Here is a 21,485-nt window from a genome sequence, read left to right on the forward strand (position 1 = left end):
CCCAATTAAACCAATTTAAAAAGCAAAAAAATAAATTCATTTTTTTTTTTCTAGCAGAGGCGAGTGAAACAGTAATTAAGAGACCATAAAACAAAGGCGACCTGTCTGAACATACTTTCAGGGTAGGCCCGCCCGCCTTCCAAGGGATTTTCATTAATAAATGAGTCACGTGCTTGATAATCCTCTGAGCGGACATCAGATCAAAAACATCTTTATGTCATGGACAGTATTACAGTCTGCTTCTAGTGGCATTGCTATGGTCCATTTTTAAGGTACCATCTACCTTGGAGGAATACATTGTTTAAAACAAAAACAGAAGGCTATCTTTATAAAAGTTGTTCGCCAGCAGCTGTAAATTGTAATATCATAAGTCAATACAGAACCTCCTTGTCTGTTGCATCTCAGTGGGGCTGCACATTTTGTGCTGATGCTTGAAATAACACTGTTCCTGTATGCTTTACTGTTCCTCTCTCTTCTAGTGTTTGTTATCCAGCTAGAAACAAGTTTAGTTTATTTTTGTTTTTGTCCCTTAATTTATTTGTCAATGAAACGCAAGGCAGGATGGCTTATGCCTAGCATGGTAATTCACCATCTGATTAGAGCCATGTTCCCAGCCCACTAGGTTGGAAAAGGCCAAGATCCATGAAACAGCCTTGTCTCCCGGGAGGCAGTGTAATAACGATCAAATGAAGACATATTAAAATGTAATATTACTTCCTCTCCGTTGGGACGACGCATACTCACGGAGCCAAAACTGCTTCCGCCGACTGCTTCCATTACACTTGCAAATTCAGTGTCCTTGCCCGTTTACGGTTAATGGGATTCACACAATAAACAGGAAAAGTGCCGATTGAGTCAAGCATAAATATTAACCACCAGCGACTGGGAGCCACTGGATTCCCATATTCTCCCTGACACTGGCAGCAATTGCGACTTGCTGTAAAGGCATTGTAGGTTGCCCCTGGCGACCAAAGCTTTTGTGTTCAAGTAAGAGTGGGATTATTATGTCACTATTGACTCTATTTTCTAAGAAGGCTCCTTCTTGCGACTCATGGCCCAATAACTTTGTGATTCAAGAGGAAATCACTGTTAATTCTTAATGATATAGTTGCACAAAAAAATAGCAAAGCAAGCCTTTCCTCAGAATGAACTTGTCTATACGTAAGTGCTCCAAATAAGTTAATAAGCATTTCAGCTTGGAGAAAACTGTGTTAGTTAAGTCTTATTTACATTGCACACTGGTGTGTGCCTTTTCTAAAATGGTTGATTTTCATTTTATTTACATCATCCAAAATCAGGTCCCTAACAGCAGATAATGGTTTTAGTTGTGTTAATTATCTCGTCAAGACAATTGACAGGGGTAACACTAGCAGCTGATTGCGGAGATGAAGTATCATCAGTAATGATTGCAGGCATCAGCAGCAGCTTGATCAAATCCTTGCACATCAAAGCAAATAGTTAGGCAGTGGTCCTACGGAAGAGGCCCATAATTACCATAACACCTGTTATGTCTGTGTACTGCAGAAAAAGTTGGCCCATGGACGTTCCTCATGACTGCTAGTCCGAGCTTCATTCTTCAGGCTCAGACACGGCGTGTGCGATGTTCTTCAGTTCGTAGCATGAGTGCTTCCATTGTAGTAGGTCCACTTCCTAATGCTGGATGTATGCTGGGTGTCGTGGGTGTGGCTTCTGGGTAGGTGACATGATGGACTGCTTGGAGTGGTGCACCTCTGTTTTGTTTGAGACCTATAACAGGGTTTTTGCTATTTCACAACTTGGATTGATCAGCGAGTGGCTTCTGCTGAGCCGCTAGTACATGGGGTTTTCCTGTGGGATTTCACAGTTCGGTCATTAGATACTGTCCAAGCCTACCTTCTTGTTTTTCCGGCCAAAGTGCACTTGTCATTGCTGGCCCCTTTCAGTGTAGGTTGACACTGATGGTCCTTACAACGAGTGAGCCTCAATGTTACCCTTGTGTTGTGTTTTTTTTTTTGCAAAGTTTTGGAATTCGTTGGTTTGTCATAAGTCGAAGCACATATAAAATGCCAGCATGCTAAATGTCAGCCTTTTTTCTCCTAATTCTGATCTATAAGGCCTTGTCAGCAGCCTTTCACTTGAAAACCTTCCCTACGGTGCCGTACTCTGGCCATATGAAGGTCCCTTTCATGCTATTCCCAATCACAGCCATTTTAGGCTGTGGTTCAGGATACCATGTATGAGGACCCTGATGGCTGTTCGGGCTTATATTAGTCACGTGAAGTACCCATATGAATCTTTGAGACTAGGGACAGTTTAGTCTGTGGCTCAGTAGGGAATAGAGGTAAAAACAAATAGTTTGTGAACAGTATTATAGCACGTCTCTCATTCAACTTAGTGTCAATTTTGTAAACTAATATTTCGGTGAAATAATTTCTTATTAGAAATATTCAGTCCTTCACAGGTTCCAACAAAAACAATACTTTTTATCTCTGTGTTGTACACGATAACTTACAACATAAAGGCATTTGTATGTATACAATGTTAATGGTGCATAACACTGAATGTCACAGAAGCGGGGCTGTACAAGACTAAGTATGCATATAGATATATTATCTGGATGTGCATTCTTCAGCAGGTATCTTCAGCAGGATCACTCTGTGATCTTCGTCTTATATGTGAGCAATGTGGTAACTCCCTGTGGGGAAGCGTGATCAGTAGTGTGTTATAATCAGTAGTGTGTTGTGAGGTTCAGTGGGATACGAGTTCCTCTAATACAATTCCAGTGAGGCAAGGTAGGGCTGAGAAAACATTTATATTTACGTGGCAATGTGTTTGCCTGTATTTTGAGTACTAGAACTCAAAAGAGTTGATACAGCAGTAAGGAAGATTACTGGTAAGTAATCAGGACATTAAGTCGTTTGACAAGAATGGTTAGTGAAGAAGAAGGTTGCCAAGTAGAAACAAATCTCTGAACGTTTTCTTCTTCAGAAAGTTATCTGGATTTATGTTGAATTCTGAAACACCCGTTGGTGTTTTTTAGAGGAGGGGTGTTCTATCTGTGTTTTGATGTTATTAATGAGGTCACAGTGTAACTTGTTTGCCCATTATGTGCCAATGGGCCTGGACAATAAACATGATATTGGCTTCCAAACTTGTATAATAACTTAGAGGCCTCATTATAATCACAGCAGACAATAATAAAAGAAAGTAGCAAATGAGTTAAACTTTATTTTACTACATATTACATATGCTGTGTTCAAACATAATAATGCAGATAGAATGTGGAAGGCAACATAGGCATTTAGGACTTCGAAAGTTGAAAAGGAATACACCAACAAATAAAACTGCACAAATTTAAGTCTTAACTGGGGGGTGAGTACTTAAACAAAGAGGGAAATAAGCAGTTCGCCTAATTTGTGCAGAACAAAACACATGTCCAGGCCTGATTTCCACCTTTTCTGTCGGGCTTTGGAGAATTAGAACGCTGTTTCCCAAATGCTTCCCAAATACACTCCGCTTTGTGTACGTCCCCCCTTAAGTGAAGTCCAATAAAAAATATATACAGATCTATGCCACCTTGTTTCTAGGACAACAAAATCCACAAGCAAATGGTAAAATAATTGGAGCAAATGCTCTTAAAGCAGGAACAGCTTTCAGCCGTAGGCATTAGAAATTACACATTCCATTTTAACACATTGACAAAGCCTTTTATGGGTTTTTGGCAAGGCGTTTAGAAAAACACAGAATTCAGAATATTAATTCCACTTTAAATTGCAGGAAATTAATGTTGTTATTTCATTAAAGCAGTCACAATGATCTGCCGGAGCATGACTAAGAAAAGTTTTCTCGGTCATGAAAGCTTTTAGACAAGGCATAGGGTAATCTACTAGAGGCAGGGGTGAGGTTCATCGAGAGGGCTGCTCTTGAAGCTGCATGAAATTAAATATTTATGATCGAGATGGGTCCAAGGGCTCCTATAGATCAATCAGTCAAAGCGGCAATTGCAGCCCTGAAGCCGGCATGTTTGACTTCAGTCCATTAGGCTCTCCGCAGACGGTGAATAGGTGCATTGACTTTGGGCCCCTTGTCTCAGAGGATTCCCCTTGCACGTTGAAGCCGCCATCATTCCCTTCTCGTAGGTTTATGGGCCAGAGATACTATCGATGGAATTTATTAGCGCCCTTGGACCAAGCTTGATGTGGAATTTTCCTGCGGACCGTTTAAGATTTCATCAACATGTTCCTTATTGTCTGTTTTGATGGTGAAGCTAAGTAGAAAAGAATACTAGACTGGAAAAGTGCATTGGCAAGTTTGCAAAAAACACAGCCGCAGAATAAATATGTCCATTAAAAGTACACCATACCTAAAAGCCTGCTCTGCAACAAAATGACACGAGCGTGACGAGACATTGAATATGTAATGTCTGTGGCCTAAGCATTTACCGTATTTATACTTTTTTTAGCGCCGCATTTGCGCCGCTTTTTGACGCAAAACGGCGCAAACCTACAAAATACAATGGTATTTTGCAAGTTTGCGCCGTTTTTGCGTCAAAAAACGACTCAAATGCGGCGCAAAAAAAGTATAAATACGGGCCTTAGTTCTTCACGAAGTTAAAGACTTAGATTGTCCATTCAGAGCAGTCAGTATTTTTGTTTAATGTCCGACTACTTTGGCCATTCTGTCAGGACAGCCGGCACAGTGTGCGCCAGGAGACAAATTTCAATCTAATAAGAGCCTGTGTCCTTCAGAGCTGTCCTCCTTCCTAGAAGGTGACAGCACTGCAGTGTTTCGGGGACAGTGGAGTGGTTGTCAAGTTGAGGAGAAGAAAGCTACTTTCTTTTGAGTAGCCAGGATGAACAACATAGTGTCCACTTGAAAATAAACTTCCTCTAGGTGCTGGGAAAGATCTCCTCCAACATCTTGATGTGCTTGTCAGATCAATCCTGAAAGGCATGTGATAACTGATCTATGCATTGTGTCATTTGGTGATTCCTACTGACTTGCATTTGTTTGCATCCTTGTATTTAAAATGTATTTAAGTCTTAGGTCACATGTATCATAAGTGTACTCTCATTTATGTTGAGTTTCACATCGGCAGATAACTAGTTTTTAAGTGCTCACATTGTTCAAGGGTTTGTGATGCCTGAATTAATATTAGGGTACAGAGAATTTGGAATGATGTCCTAGGCATAATCTATATAGAACAAAACATCAAGATATCGACACTCAAAGAGAAGCAGAAATGCTTCCTCTTGTCTTGGCAGGAATGACTTTCTATACCTGCATCGAGTGTTGTGAGGATTTAACCTGGATCTTGAAAGTGCCTACCGGTATGCCCTAGCAGAGTGGTCATGATGCGCACAGCTAAGGTGACCACCGTCTCGCCAGCCTTTATTTATTATCTCGACCTCATCATAATGTTTCCATTTACTGTTTTATTCTTGCCCCATCACCCCTCCCCCACGCGCGGCCGACCTTGTGCCTGCACATTTGCAGAGAGGTCGTGAAAACCTATTCTAACAGACACCTTTGATTTATGTACAGTACTGACCGTTGATATTGATTTTTTTTCTTTCCTCTGCAAAGGAACAGCATACGTCTCCTTTATTCTGCATGGCTGATAGTGAGGAGCCACTTGTTAGATGCACCCTTATCGCAGCTCGCACCGATGGGGTACAGTTAGAAATGGGGCCGTTGAGAACCAGTATGAGGGAATTCGCCAAGCAAGAAGCATGGCCGCGCCTCGTGAATCAGCGCTGACCACTAGGTGTGCCGGAGAGCATTCAAAATTTTTACTTGCTTGGGGTGTATTTGCTGCGGGACGTGGTATGAAATATGGGTGGATGTGAGGTGTTCCGTGTTCGTTAAAAAAGCAGCCAGCAGGAGTCGCCAAGATTATTGGAAGTGAAGAGAAGTGATATGGAAACGAAGGCGCAAAGAGCCATGCTCATGGATTAGTTGCAAGGAGGCTGTTAGCAAACTCGCACCAATCGAAGACCATCGTCAGCCTGTACAATGGCTTCCACTGAAGGCCACCTTATAGAGTGACTGTAACATCTCGGGTCATTCCGTGCAGTGCCGCTCCCGTAATAAACTTTTTTTTGGTGCCTGAATGAGTTTTATTGACGTTGGAAAGATGAAACTCTGAGGCAGACTCGACGACATACACACCTGCGACTAAGGTTGCAGACAGACATCTGCAGCACACATCGCCCTACTGAGAATTCGCAGAAGCTGTGCTTATGTAAGGTGCGTGATAGGGTCATACTGAAGAGATTGTGTTAAAAGAGCAGCATCGGCAGCATGCAGACCTTTCGTCATAGCGGTCTAGCGTGACGCCCACCCTCCCTCTAGCACGCACCGTGACGTACTGTTTCATTCCTTTAGAGAAATCGGCATTGACAGTTTCTAGATGCCTCATTAGCACAGTTAACCCCTCGGGTATCATCCTTTCGGTGCACATGGCCTTATTCTTTGAAACCGGCTGCTCTGCATCCACCCTGAGCAACCGCGCCACAAAATGGCGGCAGCAGCAGCATCCACCCCTGTGACTTGGAGGAGAGCCTTTCCTGTACTGGGCCGGTGTGAGGTGCCCCGTGCCCGGCTCCTGTCGCGGTGACTTGGAAGGCACGAAGGCCTCCTTTAAAACATTCTAGCTGATGAGACTGGACCTATGAAGGAAGGACGGGGCAAAGAATGGCTCAGTAATGACTTCAATCCCTGCAGGGGAGACGGGGAAACACGAGAACCAAGCGTACACATTTTAATCCGAGTCACCCAAAGGGGGTTTAAAATAGATTCTAAGTTTGGCTTTAGGTGTTGCTTTTTCTTGGCTGTAGGTGGTCTAAAATCCTAGCTTGCAGAGGGCACACAAAGAGCACAGGGGAAGTCACGACAATGAGAAAGCACAGTGGGTTTAGTGTCATCCTTCTGCATGCGAGCGTGACGTTGTTAATCTTCCTGCCAGGTGCTGCTCAAGGGTGTGCAGCGCGCCTGATTACTTCCTGCACTCCATGGCATCCCTTGCAATACAATGCACGCGCACACTGTGCGGCAGGGAGAGCTTTGTATACTGGGATTTACATTTGACCCAGCGGGGCAGAGTGTGTACGGGACATAGCATGGTAACTTGCATATGAGCATTCGAATAGTGATAGTGTGGGCTAAAGATAGCAAGTCCGCCATTTTGTTTGTTTCGCGCTAAAGTTGTATGCACATGCTTATGGAGTTTTGTCTGTAAGTATAGTCGGCTATAAACTCTGTGATGGGCTATGCGTCTTCATAATGTTCTGTTTTGTTTCTGCAGTAACCCCCCGGCCCTCTAATTCTCAATAAATAGCATACCCTCGAGCAGCATCACGCGGAGAGGCTGCGGTTCAGTAAAAATGCATCTAAAGCACTGTTTTCTGATGATGCAGACGTTTTCAGTGGAATGTTTGTATACTACTCTGTGGTAGCAGTATAAGGAACAAGATCAGAATTAGACTAGCAAACGCGTATCTTTATTTGTGACAAGATTTGTACATTTTTAATACTTCATTCGAACAGAATATTTTCAACAGATCATGCACGTGTTTAAGGGCTGCGGGGCGTCTTCCAATTTTTAGGGTATTCTGCTTGTTTATTAAGCACAAAGGCCTCAAATTTGAATCATAGGTTTAAAATAAGGCAATGTTTCTTCAGAATTCCATGTCACTGAATCCTTCTCATGGGTTCTAGGCATGTTGTAGGTATGCCAGATGTGCAATTCTAAATGTGGCTGAATTACCTAGCATATTATGACGTGACATTTTTTTTGCATATGTCCCAGCCCCTTTAGAGGTGTCCCTAACTTAGTTTGAACTGAAAAGTTAAACTGGAATTTTGAATTTTGGATTAGATTGACAAGGAAAATTGCTTTTGAACTCAGCCAACGTTATGTGTAGTTGAGAACTGGATGTTCTTTATTTTTTGCAGATGTTGATACAAAAACTGCCAAACCTGTAAGAGCTAAGGGCTTGTACCTATAAAGGACCACGACTTTGCAAAAAGTCAGAAAAAAAGAAAAGAAAAACAAATTAGTGATTAGTGTTGCAGCTTCAGAAGACCTTTATGTCCATGCTTGGTAATGTCTTTCAAAATATCATTCATGACATAGTCTAGTGTCCTGGAATACTAGAACCCTGTGGCCATAACATGAGATGCACGTTGGCACATTTCTCACCCAGACATACTCTTTGCATCCCTGGAAAGTAACTGCTAATACCTTCAGTTCCCATTGGAATACATTGGAGGCTGTGCATCCAGTCTGTTTTTGGGATATTGGTAGTCGGAGGTCGCAAGATTCTTCCACTTAACTTTTGTTATTGTCTTATGGAGGAAATCCTTGACAGATATCAAACAGAAAACATCAGTAGCTAATTCCTGCTCTCAGGCAAGCTAGGATTTCCCCATTTCATTTCAGATGCAGGCCACATTTGTTCTCCAACCTTTTGAGGACAGCTTCCTATGAGAAAGATTTTAGGCGTTGTGAACATGGAATACCTTTCGCAACCTGAGACTTAGCAGTTGGTGTATGCTTCTTTTTTATAATATTTATCTTAGAAACCACTTATTGCAGAATTGAATCACTAGGGCATTGCTAAGGAAAGCCAATTTCACATCTTCTTGAATTAGGTTACTCTGTTTAAGGCCTGTTTTCTCAATTGTAAATTGCTTGAGTAGAAGACTTCTGTTTCTGTATGTTAATATCACATTCATTACTGTATTACAGCTACATCAAATGGGTCTTTTGAAGGTGTGGACAACCAGGAAGGAGGGGTGTGTCTGACAAAAGCTATGAAGATTCGTATGAAGGTTGGACAAGGTAAAATGTCCTCTCTGCATTTTTTTGTGTAGTTCAGTACTCAGCCGGTCTACTTAGATGTGTAAGTCGAGTGAGGTTTGTCTGATAACTTCACCATGTTTTCTAGTGACATTCCTATCATATTCTTTTCGAAAGGGAAGATAGGTTTACTTTAAAAATGTACACACCTCATATATATATCCCTTACCTGTCTTCTAATAAGCAGGCAGAAGCCACAGGTTTATAGATGTTTACCAGGAAATATTCACTTTTAGAGACAGATTGCAATCAAAGGTTCGGTATGAAGTACTAGTCGGTAAGGAGTGTTTATTTACACATTGTGTCAGTCTCAGACACACCTTTCTCAGGAATTGTGAATAATCGCATATGAGTGTACTAGCTTTATTTAGTCCTAATGAATGTGACACAGTTGACATGCTTTGAAAGAAGTGAAGAAATAAGGAAGTTATTATTGTACATCTCAGCGATATATAGTGCAAATAAATAGGAAAACCGCCCACTGTAACACAAAAGTAGAAAAGTTCCAATTGCCCCCTGAAGCTATTTTGGACTGCACTTAGGGCAGTTTTCGAAGTGGGTGGGATTGGACGGGCACTAATGCCCCTACTTTTTAATTGATGAAAAAACATTCCCCTACTTTTTTGTCGTCTTTTTCACTTCTTTCAAGCATGTAAACTGATGTAAATTTCTGACCACTTTGCATTTTCTAAATGTTTTAGAATATTTGTTCATGATTCCAGCAATTTGCATGAGGTGCAAAGTGAGAATATGCACGTTTTAAATCCCATGATTTTCGAAGTAGTTTAAAAATAGGCTTTTTTACCCAACCCAAGGTTGATTACAGTTCGTTTAGCTGCCGTTCTACAGAAAACGGACAATGTAATAGACAGAAACCAGTACTGTCACGAAAACCGTTACCCTCTGCCCTTACGTTTTCAGTATACTAAGGTAGGATCTTTACTCCTGCAAATGGGAAAGCTTCTTTCAAAGGTTTTGGAAGTCTGTGTAATTCTGGGCCTTGTGTGCTTGGGTTTTAGACGATCAACATATCTGCCACACTCAGTGTAACATAAAGTTTAAATTCTTACAACACGATGAGTAGAATATAGAGTTGGCAGCCAAAGTACTGTTTGCCGTTGTGTACAAAACACAAGATTATCAGCTGATAGAATTGCAAAGTATGAGTGGAATCCTGGCAGTGAACTGAGATGTTGACATGAACTCTCTTCCCTCCACTAATCGAATTGCGATGTTTGACATGATTTGAGGTCTGGGTAAAGTGTGTATATATACAGGAATAGGTTTTGGTTTCGTGGAGCTGTAAACAATATTAAGGAAAATGGATACTGCTGCCCCTCATCTAACCACCCCCTATCCTCTTCACACGTTATCACGTATTTACTTACTCTTTGAGGATTCTTCACAGTGAACCTTTTCTTTTCTTGTTCCAATTATGATTCTGTATCCACGTGCCGAGGTAGAGCACTTGTAATTTATTTTGAGGCAGTTGAAGGCTTTAATATTCTGTGAACAAATACAAATATTCTGTGACAATAAGTACTGTCCTAGTTTGCATGCAGCTTAATCTAGTTATTTATTGCCTGCAGCTTAATCTAGTTATTTAGTCTATGATTGTTATATATATTTATAATCATTGCATTTAAAATAAACGTGGAGAAACTCCAGTTGATTACTACTGCAGAGTTAATTTGATAGGAGAAAACTACTGTTTTCTGCATCACATAGTGCATATACAGTTACTTCACAAATGGAAACAACTCTCAGAATGGTGAGAAGGATTTTTCAATGTGAGCTGATCTTACTGCACAAGGTTAACCCCTAGTATCCTGGTTTTGTTAAAATATCGTTATTAAAAAAAATTACATAAAAAAATAACATGGCATAAATCATATTTGCATATGTGTGGAATGTAATATTTTATTTATTTCCATTGGCGATTGAGGGGAGGGGTATCATGGCGTACTCGAGCCTTCACCTCTCACAAATCATGCCCCTCCAAAATGGTAATAAATAGCATTGCATTTCGCGTATCTGTTTGTACGTTTATATATTTATATATATATATGCTATATTAACATACTATCAGCAGAGTAGGGTGCAGTTCTACTTTTGCCTTGATCACAGCAGAAGCCGAAATAACTTACAATGTGGCAGTGGAGGGCCAAATTATGCAGCAAGGTTGTCTAAAGTAAAAGCAAATTATGCAGCCCATTTTGTGTCAGTATTATTCTTACCCATTTAAGCTAGAAACAATATTTTTGTTGAAATGTGCATTTTATATGGGTATTGAGTTGATTGTGTAGTTATGTGGTAAATGCCACAGCCAAATCAACAGGCTCACACCGTTGTTTATGGTTGGACCACCCAATTTATTTATGAAAGGAAAAAAAAATATATATTTTAATTCCACTCAGTGTTCATTGTTTGCAGCATCATGAAGTGAACACAATTTTAATGTTAACTACCCTAAAATAAACATGTTATATAAGAATACATAAAGGGTATAGTGCCTTCTTGGGGTTCCAGCGACCTTTACAAATGACATGGCCTTTAGCCTTGTGGTTTAAAAATGTCACCAGAACCCCTAGATGCAATTTCAAACAGAAACTTGTTATGTATCCTGCTCTGTTTGCTCTATGTATATGATGCAGTGGAAGCTTAAACAGATGTGTGTTGTTAAGGTTCAAATAATACCTAAGTGTTAGAATAAATAAAAAATGTAAATGCTCTAGTTGATATACCATTACGGGATCAGTTTAAAGTTGCAACAACAGCTTGGCAATATGGCAGGAAGTCTGATATATACCCTCTCAACACCTTAGCACTGTGTATCCTGGTGGTGACATCACCAGAATTATAATTTGGACAACCCACTCCTCAGGGTAGCTGTCCATTATGTGATCTTGTGTCTGGCCCTCCTCACCGATACTAGTGCTTTTTTTAGGTGGGAAAAGGCAGTACCACAAGTCCTAGAATGTAGTTGCTGGTCTACAACTGTAGGACTACGTTTGTGCTTGTTAGCTGCCTGGTCCATTTCCTGTTGTGCAGACAAAGCCCTCATCCTTTGTTCTGCTATATGTATAGACAACCTATTGTGCAGCAAAAACTGAATAATTTTTCTCACCTTGTCAGCCAGTCACAGCTTTGCTTTGCTGTATTGAAAATAAACATCTGGAATTGGATCTCTGTAAGGGGAGAAGGATTTGTCTCTCTCTGTGTACAGTCTGCATTAATAACCTTCTGTTCAAGATTCTAGCCCATCACGGGACCCGTGCACTTGATAAAGTTTGATTTAGGTGATTGACTAATTGACCAATCCCTGGTTTGTTTCTTGCAGATCCCGATTCTGTCTCATCATCTGAGGACGCCGGCCTGACCCGACGTCCAGAGCAGGAACAAGGTAGCAACGGGAAAAGTTCCACCACTAGTCCATTTGTAAATGTCCCTGCAGGTAGATACCGCAAAGCTTTTAATATAATAAGTATTTTTTCCCTAAAAACCTATTAGTTCTAACACCTCAATATAACCCCTATCTAATAGTTCCAAATATTAACCTTGTATAAGCATTTCTGTGAGTGTTTATGGCTTACTCCTGCTTCAGGTGTGAATTGCCATAAAGTTCTAGGTCTTATTCACAAAGCTGCTCATGTGAGTAGGTGTGTCTTACTCCTTGTTTAGGTGTAAGTTACTCACAAATTTATAGGAGTAAAAATTGCTATGTCAATGAAAAAGCTTTTTTCTTGACTAAGTTACATCTAAACCTGGTATAAGGCACAGCTGCTCGCAGGGAACGTTTTCTGAATCAGACCTGGAAACCCATGTGCAGTTCACACTTAAGATATTGCTACTCGTGGAAGAATATTTGTAAATCTGGCCCATTATGGATCAACGTATTTCTCCATAGAAACAGAATGGAGAAACCCTTTTATGCATTAGCCCCCTGCCTCTTTGTCTGTACCCAGGACTGACAGCCATTACTTCAGCTCGACTGTGTTATGGTTAATGGTACTTAAAAGCCACAAACTCTGGTACGATTTCCAGAAAAGCTCCCGCTCCTGAAGCGCTTTAAGTGCTTTTATACTTTTAATTGCTGCCTTTCATTTTGGACACTGGCCGACAGACCTGAGAAGTCTCTCCCTCTCGTTTGTCTTCCTTGCTGATGCATTAGCACGCCAGCTTTCGACAGCAGATTACAAACTTGGCTTTAATACCAGCCGAAATGAGTTTACTAGAAGAAGATGGCTCGGCCGCTTAATGCACCAGCAGCAAGACACCCGAGGTTGGAGGGGACTTCGCTGGTTTGAATCCTGGCCTCCCCATATAACCTTCTGAAACATGTGAATTTTTTAATATTGTTTTTGAGTCTGTATTTCTGCTCCTGTTGGTGGTGGTGGTTTTAAAAGAGCGCGCTTCAATTCAAGTGACGGCATCCTGATTCGTTTTTCTTTACTTGTAGTGATGTCTGTACCTCAGCACAAGATTATTGTATGATGAGCAAAAAAAGGCTTTTATCCACACTCCGCTAACACTCCGCTAACCACAAAGTCACCTCGTGGACACTGATAAACCTCTCAAAGATCCTCATGTATTTAGTGTTTTGGTAATAGATACATTTTCTATCTACATAGATCACACAGACTGTAAAACAGTGTTTGCAGTGAGATTATAGACAGTTCTTCATTTGTCCTTTAACACAGAAGAGATGTTCTCTTCTTGGTTATGATAATTAAAATAGATGGCCATTTTGCCTGGAATGTTGAAAAGGAAAAACATGGCAACAATGACTATACACTAGCCGCACATCCAAAGAACTGTTCAATGGCAAAGTATCAACTTAATGGTGTTCAATAACACTATAACACATCTGTTGCCACCATGTGTAAGCTGGAAAATACCAGTTATTATAAACATTCAATAATAATGGAGCACCCAGACTTATATATTAAATCATTAATATAGTACCTAATTGGACCATCCAGAGAAATCTCTTCAAATGAGTAATAGGTGAGGAGAGAAAGAAAATCAAGCATAAGAAAATGTAGAATCATGAGTGTCCATATTCATTCAATCATTAATAACTTTAATAATGATACATTTCTATATATAAAAAAGGCAACATATTGCTCATTAGATCCAAACTTCATATGGTTACATGAGAAACCTAAAACAATTTTCACCCCTTTGAAAACACAATAAAAGGCTAATGTCCATTCATGTGAGATTCCATTCAACAATGAAACTCAAAATGTCCAATTTGTGTAAGGCATCAACCAATAAGAGTGAATTCAGTTCATGTAATATTTGTCCAGTTATACGATGTTACTCAAAGTACGGCCCGCGGGCCGCCAGCGGCCCCACGGACCTACCTTGGCGGCCCGCGAGTAAGTGGTGGATGAATCTTCAGCTTCCATTTTCTGCCCGGCGTCAGCGCGGAAGACGTCTGAGCATTTATTTTTTCACGTCTTCACACTTACTCTAAACTTTAGAGTAAGTGTGAAGACGTGAAAAAATAAATGCTCAGACGTCTTCCGCGCTGACGCCGGGCAGAAAATGGAAGCTGAAGATTCATCCACCACTCACTCGCGTCTAAACCATGCCCTCGATTACCTAATCCGAATGCTTCTCTCAAGAAACTGTTTGCTGGTGAAAAGGAGAGTCTCGTGGCTGTAATAAATAGACTATACAGTTTAGATGCCCATTTTCAGTTATTGGATGATAGTAACTGTGCCAAAAGCTATATTCGGGTGGTTCTTGAGGAAACATCAGGAATGAAGGCTTAGCAGCTAATTTAATTAAACATAATCAGCTAAAGTAATTAAAATATCTAGGAGGTAGTGGTAGCATTCGATGTATACTGTTCGAACAATATAAATTCAACCTCTAGAAACAGGTGCCCAAGCTGGGTGGTCTCTCTGATCCACAGCGATGTCTGTATTAGTATTTATAAGGGTGAGCAGTTTTTAGTTTAGGTAGCAGGTGAAAATATGCTGTACAAAGGTCATGTTGTGTTAAATAACTCAATAACATAAAATAAATAACATTAAAAAGCTTATACAAGAACAGTATTGCACGTCCAAGGTTGTGACAAAGGGACACTCATGCATCTAGGATTTGCTTGTGGACCACGAGCTGCATCTCAGTTCACAAATCTTCTTCAGCACCCACCAACAAAGTCCTCACCATCTCCTGCCCTCACCCAGGACTGGTCTAGTCCATGTGTGGTGCCTGGCAGCTCTACGCTTGGCTGAGTTGAGGCCGAGTTTAGGCCTTTCACTGCATGTTGTGCTGGTCCCCAAGATATCCCTAAAACTTGGTCTGACTCTTACACACATTCGCATAGGCTGGGGTTCAGCTATGATTAGTGTAGCAGGTGCAGCGACACCAGAGACACTGGTGTGAAAGGCCTACTATTTATGTGTTCCAATCTCACACTGGATCCCTAGGGGTCCATTTTGCTGGCTGTCAATAGGGACCAGGCAGACTTCCTACTCAACACTCCATAGGCCCTCCGCAGTTTAATAAGCACCATTGGTACTCTCAGTAAAAATGAAATACTTGGAATGATAAAAAATATATATTTAACAGGAACAGTTGTCCCCAAAATGCCTTAGTTTAATCTAAAAAGCCAAAAAATAGCAGTTGACTCCATATGTTACTTTGAAAACCTGTAAACAGTTCACCTCTGCCTTCTTCCCAGAAAGAGCAGCTGCAGGCACTTGTGGCCGATGCTAGGAACCAAAGTAGTGGACTCAGTAAGGGGAACAGTGGTCAAACTCTAACAGAAACGGTGATTTGCTGTCTGCTGCTGCCTTAACCAGTTGGCAGAATCAGGTCTTGTGTACTTTCAACGTTCTCTGCAATAAGCTCTTGAAATTATGGCGCTGGAAAGCGAGGTCAGCAGTGAATTGCATTGCCTTTTGCACGTGATATGCAAACATTTAATTTGCATTCCAGATATAAAATGCATGCTGTTATCTCGAATTTACGGCTTGACAGGCAAGGGATGCCTCAGGAACAACAAAGTGAACCGGGCAGGGAGGCACGGTAGCACTCCTGGCACCACATTACATCTGCCAGTGCAGTACTAAGATGTTGTTAACATATTTTGTAAGTTTACCTTGTAGATCTAATTGACACCTTAAGAAATTAAAAAATTATGTTCATCAAAGTTTGACTGGATTTCATTGGCTCCATTTAGTCTCTCTTTCCTTCGGCTGTCTTTAGAAGTTAGACCAAATACTGAAGTGAAAAAGACTTCAACAATATTAGATTCCATGGCATTTGTGTCCATCAGGGTGACAGGAGCAAGCAGTCTATCTGCGCCAGATATCACTAATTGCTAAATCTAGCCCCTCTAAGCCCCGCCCCTCTAAGCCCCCCGCTGTCACTTCAGTGCGGCCCTCGGCCGCAAACAATGCTGCAATTTTGGCCCCCGATAAAAAGTTTGTGAGTACCCATGAGTTATATAATCTCTATAGGTCTTCAATTGATGGTGATAAACTTTAGCACACGTGATGTTTTTAGCCACTGGAATATTATATGATCAGGCTCCAAAAGGAGAAACCTGTAATCTCAGCTTTGATGCAAGCATTGAACAGCTCAGAATTCAGGACTGCAATATCCTTGCAGGGTTGTGGATACCTTACTAGGGACTTCTTCTATGCATGACTGGAAGTAGAAGGGGTGTGGGCAGAGGCAATGGACTCTACAAAAAGAAATCCCATCATTAATACACTACCAGGAGTAAAGGTTGTAAGTGAGAGAAGGTTCTTATGTCATGTACTCCCGGTGTTGTGTTTCCATGATGGGAATGTCAATCCTGTGCCAGCAGCCCCTTTCTTTCCAAGTCCTGTTTCCCTGGCACTGATAAAACCGATTTAATGTGCTCTCAGACTTTAGGATTAGGAAAATGGAAACCTCCTTATTCACCGTAATGATGAGCAAGGTGGAGGGAGTAGGAGCCCTGCAGGTTTCCCAGTATTTCGTGTTCAACAGAGCCAGCCCTTTCAACGCACTTGTTCTCCTAGCCAGTTATAGTGGGTAATATGCACCATAGATGCTTTTTTGTATTTATTTTGCTTATGAAATCGGTTACTGCAACTGTGCATTAACATTCTGCTTACCTACCACCTCAGCGTGAACTCGCTTGTTCTTCTAATATGGTGAACCACTTTGCATAAGTAGACAAGGAAGCATGCTTTTCTGATCAGAAGAGTACAAGAAGGCGGCTAGTGTGATAGAAGCAATGACAGCTGTCCCGGGAATTGTCATTTCATGTCTTCGCTGTTTGCGCCTCAGGCCTGCCAGCATCTGCTAGGAGATGAGCCTGCCTCAAAGTTTGCCTGTCAATCTCTGCTACCAGTACTGATGAAGGTTGATGTACGAAAGGAAAAAAAGAATGTGGCTAGGGAGCAACATAGAAAGGAGAACCAGGAAACTTGAGTCTAGCTTAGCATCCTTTGCTGACCCTGATGTTTGCATTCGACAGTGTAAGGGCATAATTGGTTGGTCAGAGTTCAGCTGTCGTGTAATTCTGTTGGGTGCATGCTGGCTTCACGTATTTTTAACTGTGGTGGTAAGAATTGCCTGGGTGAGTTGTTAATTTGCTTTCTGTGTTTTTTAATTCATCCAGGTTCCAGTTCAGATGGTAAAACTGGAGGACAGTCCAGCATCCTTGGTTCAGAAGTAGCCCTGTTCGCAGGCATTGCATCGGGAACCATCATTTTCATTGTCATCATCATCACACTGATTGTGCTGTTGTTGAAGTACAGAAGACGCCACCGGAAGCACTCACCGCCGCACACAGCAACGCTGTCACTTAGTACATTAGCCACCCCAAAACGCGGTGGCAACAACAATGGCTCCGAGCCCAGTGACATTATCATTCCACTGAGGACTGCAGACAGTGTTTTCTGCCCGCACTATGAGAAAGTCAGTGGGGACTACGGGCATCCCGTGTACATTGTGCAAGAGATGCCACCACAGAGCCCTGCAAATATCTACTACAAGGTCTGATGAACTCTCTGGTACATGTGAGACATGGAGGAAACTCACTGGTCCGCTGCTTTCTCACAGGGTGTTATGACGTGCCCCTGTGCAGTAATGTTGACTGGCATTGGGGAGGGAAGGAGGAAGAATCTTCTTTTGAAGAGAACCTTCAATAGTCCTGAGGGTGAGAGAAGCCCTCTTCAAGGAATAAAGTGTTTGCCATGAGCTGGAAGACTTTGTATCACAAACACATGTGCTTCTGCCACATCCTTCATCCGCGAGCCATGTGCCGGAGGCACTCAGGCACACTTTGACACCCAGGAGTGATGAAGTGAATTATGGACATTGTCAGTTCAGGATGCCCTGGGTAGGTGCCCAGAGATACTGAGCTTGAAGCAAAGTCTCCTGGGTGTGTATCTCATTAGTGCTCTCCTCTATGAACTTTAGGTTTGTCCTACAGACCTCTGTATAGGAGTAAGACTTTTTTTAAGTTCTCTTGCTGTTAGCACACCACTACATTTCCCTCTGCTACTATGTCGAGACCCATGCCATCCTACACATAAGTCCACCTATCACTACTCATCATGCATCTTCAGTGAAGTTCCACACTCTTTTCCATTTTTCGTAGCAACCACACTTGAATGGCTAATGTAGTAGATAAAGTCTACTTTGCCTACAGGGAGACTTCCAGCTAGATGCCAGTAGTGTAACGACCAGGAGTTTCTGGGGGAGAAGGTCGGGCTGGGGTGGCTGCAATTGCAGCTGAATGCCGCCACCTCTGAAGTAGAAGCTGGCAAGAGAAAGCAATCTACGTAGCACAGCACTTTGTATCTTAACTTACAAGGGGTGGGCGAGATACCGTACACAGGCAGAGGATTAGGGACGCACTTGGTGGAATCCATTGGCTGCTCTCGAATAGCAGTGTGCAGCAAACAAACAGTACCTTCAGCACAGTGGGACAAAGGGGCATTGTCGGAGAGATGAATAAGCGGGCTGACGGGAGGACATAGGAGGTGCTGATGATAAGTCGGAGGGCCATTGTTGGTACTGGCAATAAGATACACCGCTATTAACTGTCTGCTTTGTGCGACCTATTCAGCAGGCTTTGGTGCTTTACTGATGTTTTTACCTTACCTTTGGAGCGCACTAGAGAAAATTGCAGGGACCGATCTGATCTAGGGGGTTCGACGCGGAAGAGAAGGGACGTGTTTTCTGAGATATACTCAGTTTTCCTGAGTAAGGCAGGCTGTGTCCGTTCCTGTCTGCGTTACAATATACCTTGTGAGATGGAGGCTCAGGGCAGCACTGCCCCAGTCAAGCGCAGAATTGATTAAGCTGGCAGTTCACTGATGCCCCATCTCAAGTTAAGCACATTAGCTCAAATGTCCCCTCCCCCACTAGTAGTGCTCAGAAATATGAATTCTTAGACCCAAGGAGGAATACGGGAGGTAGTCACTCATGATGCGCTACTTATAACTCTACACCACCCCTCCCCATTTTGCTCGTATATCCTTAAAATGTGCGTACAGCACAATGCAAAAATCGAGTTTGTGGCAGCTGAATGGCGCAGTCTGTCCTGGGAGCACAAAAGAAATGGGCACAGCGCTTCTGGGAAAAACAACCCTATTCCAAAAATAACACCACTGAGAAAAAATGCAAAAATAACAAATGCTTGCATGGGCGTCTCGTGCAAAGGCGAGCTAGGAAACAGCCCAAAAATATCAGGAAATCAGTATGCACAGCATGGCATGCTGAACAATGAGAAGACGTTCCGGCATTTCTATTCTGTGTTATGTTTTGCTTTGCCTTAATGGGCAGGGGTGCACTAAGGATTCCGCCGTTTGTGGACTGGGCTATAGCAGAAAAAAATCCCAGCTTAGTACTGGAGCCCTCATTTGATAACCTACAACATGTATATATTAATGTATATTAATATATACACGCACACACGCAGTGGGATGTGCTATGCAAAACAAGCCCCTTTTATCACAGTTCTGTTACTATGGTAACATTTTGCTCTCTCAGTTGGAAAGAGAATGAAGCAACAGCATTTTGAGGTTCTCAGATCGCAGAGGAGCACCTGAAAGACACATGAAAAATAATAAAATAAAAAAAATGTCAACTGCCACGGAATCAATTACCCTCTCTTAGTTGCTGAACCTGAAAATGATGTTGGTCCAGAACTCAAAGTACAGTGTGGTTCGCCCTTTAGGGGGTTTCCATGGCGACCAGCGATGGTGCACATGCCACCCTTCCTCTCCCTCCACCCCCACCCCTCAACAGGAGCCCCGCACAAGGGTTCATTGTTTAGCCTTTAGGAATTAATTTATTTTTGTATTTTTACTTTCTATGGAGTGGGTAGGGGAGAGGAAGAAGGTAAAATTGGCTCGGACCTGTTAGCAGCTTTGACCTTTTTTGTGCCATTGGTTGGCCTGTGAGAGGTATGGGGGAGGTCTGTTTGTAAACTGTGAAAAAAACATGCGTTGGTGAAGAGCAAACTTGCAACAAAGTAAGGGGGGGATGCACTGTGGGTTCTTTAGTCATTTTTGTTTTGTTCCTCGTGCATAATATGACAATCTACCAACGGTTCCTGCGTTTTTGGAGCTGGTTCAGCGTTGGAAAGTTTTTCTATAAATGCCTTGCTAGTTTGAACATCCAACCCCCTAGGCCCCTGACTTAGCAACCTTTTTTGCTCCACGACGTCTGTGTGACGATGCTGTACATACGTCCAGAACTGTTAATGGATTTGGGGGGTGATTCAGTAGCCTTATTCACCTTTTTAAAATAAGACACATAAAAAAAGACAGAAAATGGCTTTTCTTAACCAGATTGTGTACATAGAGCTATGTTGTTTTTTATAAAGTTCAGAGCAAAATGTTTTCTATAAAATATGAATTTTGCAATGTATTTAGCTACAGCTTGTTTAAAGGCAGTGCCATTCCCCCCTTTGCACTGTAATAAGAAAACAAATGGTAAAAAGGTTGCCAAATTGCTGCATTTGTGTGCCGTAATTGTGTACCATGAATATTTATTTAAAATAATTCCCTTGTTCAATTTTGTAAGTAACACAGTATTATGCTTTTAGTTATAAATATTTGGTTTCCTTCTTTTAAAACAGCCTGTTCCAGGTTTTGGAATCTGCTTTAGTTGCTCATTGCAGTTAGTCCTATTTCCCTCTCTTTCCTCAACCTCTCCTCTTCCCGGAAAAAAAAACCTATGAAATTCACATTCCACATCTGTTTCAAACTGAATTTGTTCTTAAAAAATAAAATATTTTTTTCCTATGGAAAACGGTGTTTGCAGAGATTTACTTTGGTCCATAAAGTGTGATTGATTTCTGACAAAATGTAGGATTGTTTTTTTTACAACCATAGAATCTAACCTATGGTTCAGATTGGTAAGACAGCACAGTAGGCTAGTGTGCCTGCTATAGCGATTTGTCTGTCACCAGGCAATTACTCATGAATGTCAGTGGGCATCGATGGCACGACCATTGCACCCACCAGATCTTCCAAGGCATTTCTTGTACCTCCAGGAGAATCAAGTGTTATCTTATTCTAAAATCTCTTCCATTTTTTCTTTAATCTACAGATGTTTGTTTTGTTTTTTTGGAAAAATACATTATCATCAGCCTTCAAAGTGGAACTGTGAA

At 41.7% G+C, this 21,485-nt stretch overlaps 1 protein-coding gene across 2 annotated transcripts in view; it reads left to right on the forward strand.

Moving 5' to 3' along the window:
- Positions 1-21,120, forward strand: part of EFNB2 (ephrin B2) — a 54,053-nt gene extending 32,933 nt beyond the window's left edge. Inside the window, exons 3-5 of one of the 2 annotated variants that reach the window (XM_069204262.1) lie at positions 8,732-8,824; positions 12,183-12,296; positions 17,478-21,120. In XM_069204262.1, the coding sequence (XP_069060363.1) occupies positions 8,732-8,824; positions 12,183-12,296; positions 17,478-17,860 (590 nt within the window). In that variant the 3' untranslated portion in view covers positions 17,861-21,120. The remainder of the gene's footprint in view (positions 1-8,731; positions 8,825-12,182; positions 12,297-17,477) is intronic. The other variant, XM_069204263.1, reaches the window with a different exon arrangement.
- The last annotated feature ends 365 nt before the right edge of the window (positions 21,121-21,485 follow it).

Source organism: Pleurodeles waltl, chromosome 8 (assembly GCF_031143425.1).
Source record: "Pleurodeles waltl isolate 20211129_DDA chromosome 8, aPleWal1.hap1.20221129, whole genome shotgun sequence".
NCBI classification, from domain to species: Eukaryota; Metazoa; Chordata; class Amphibia; order Caudata; family Salamandridae; genus Pleurodeles; species Pleurodeles waltl.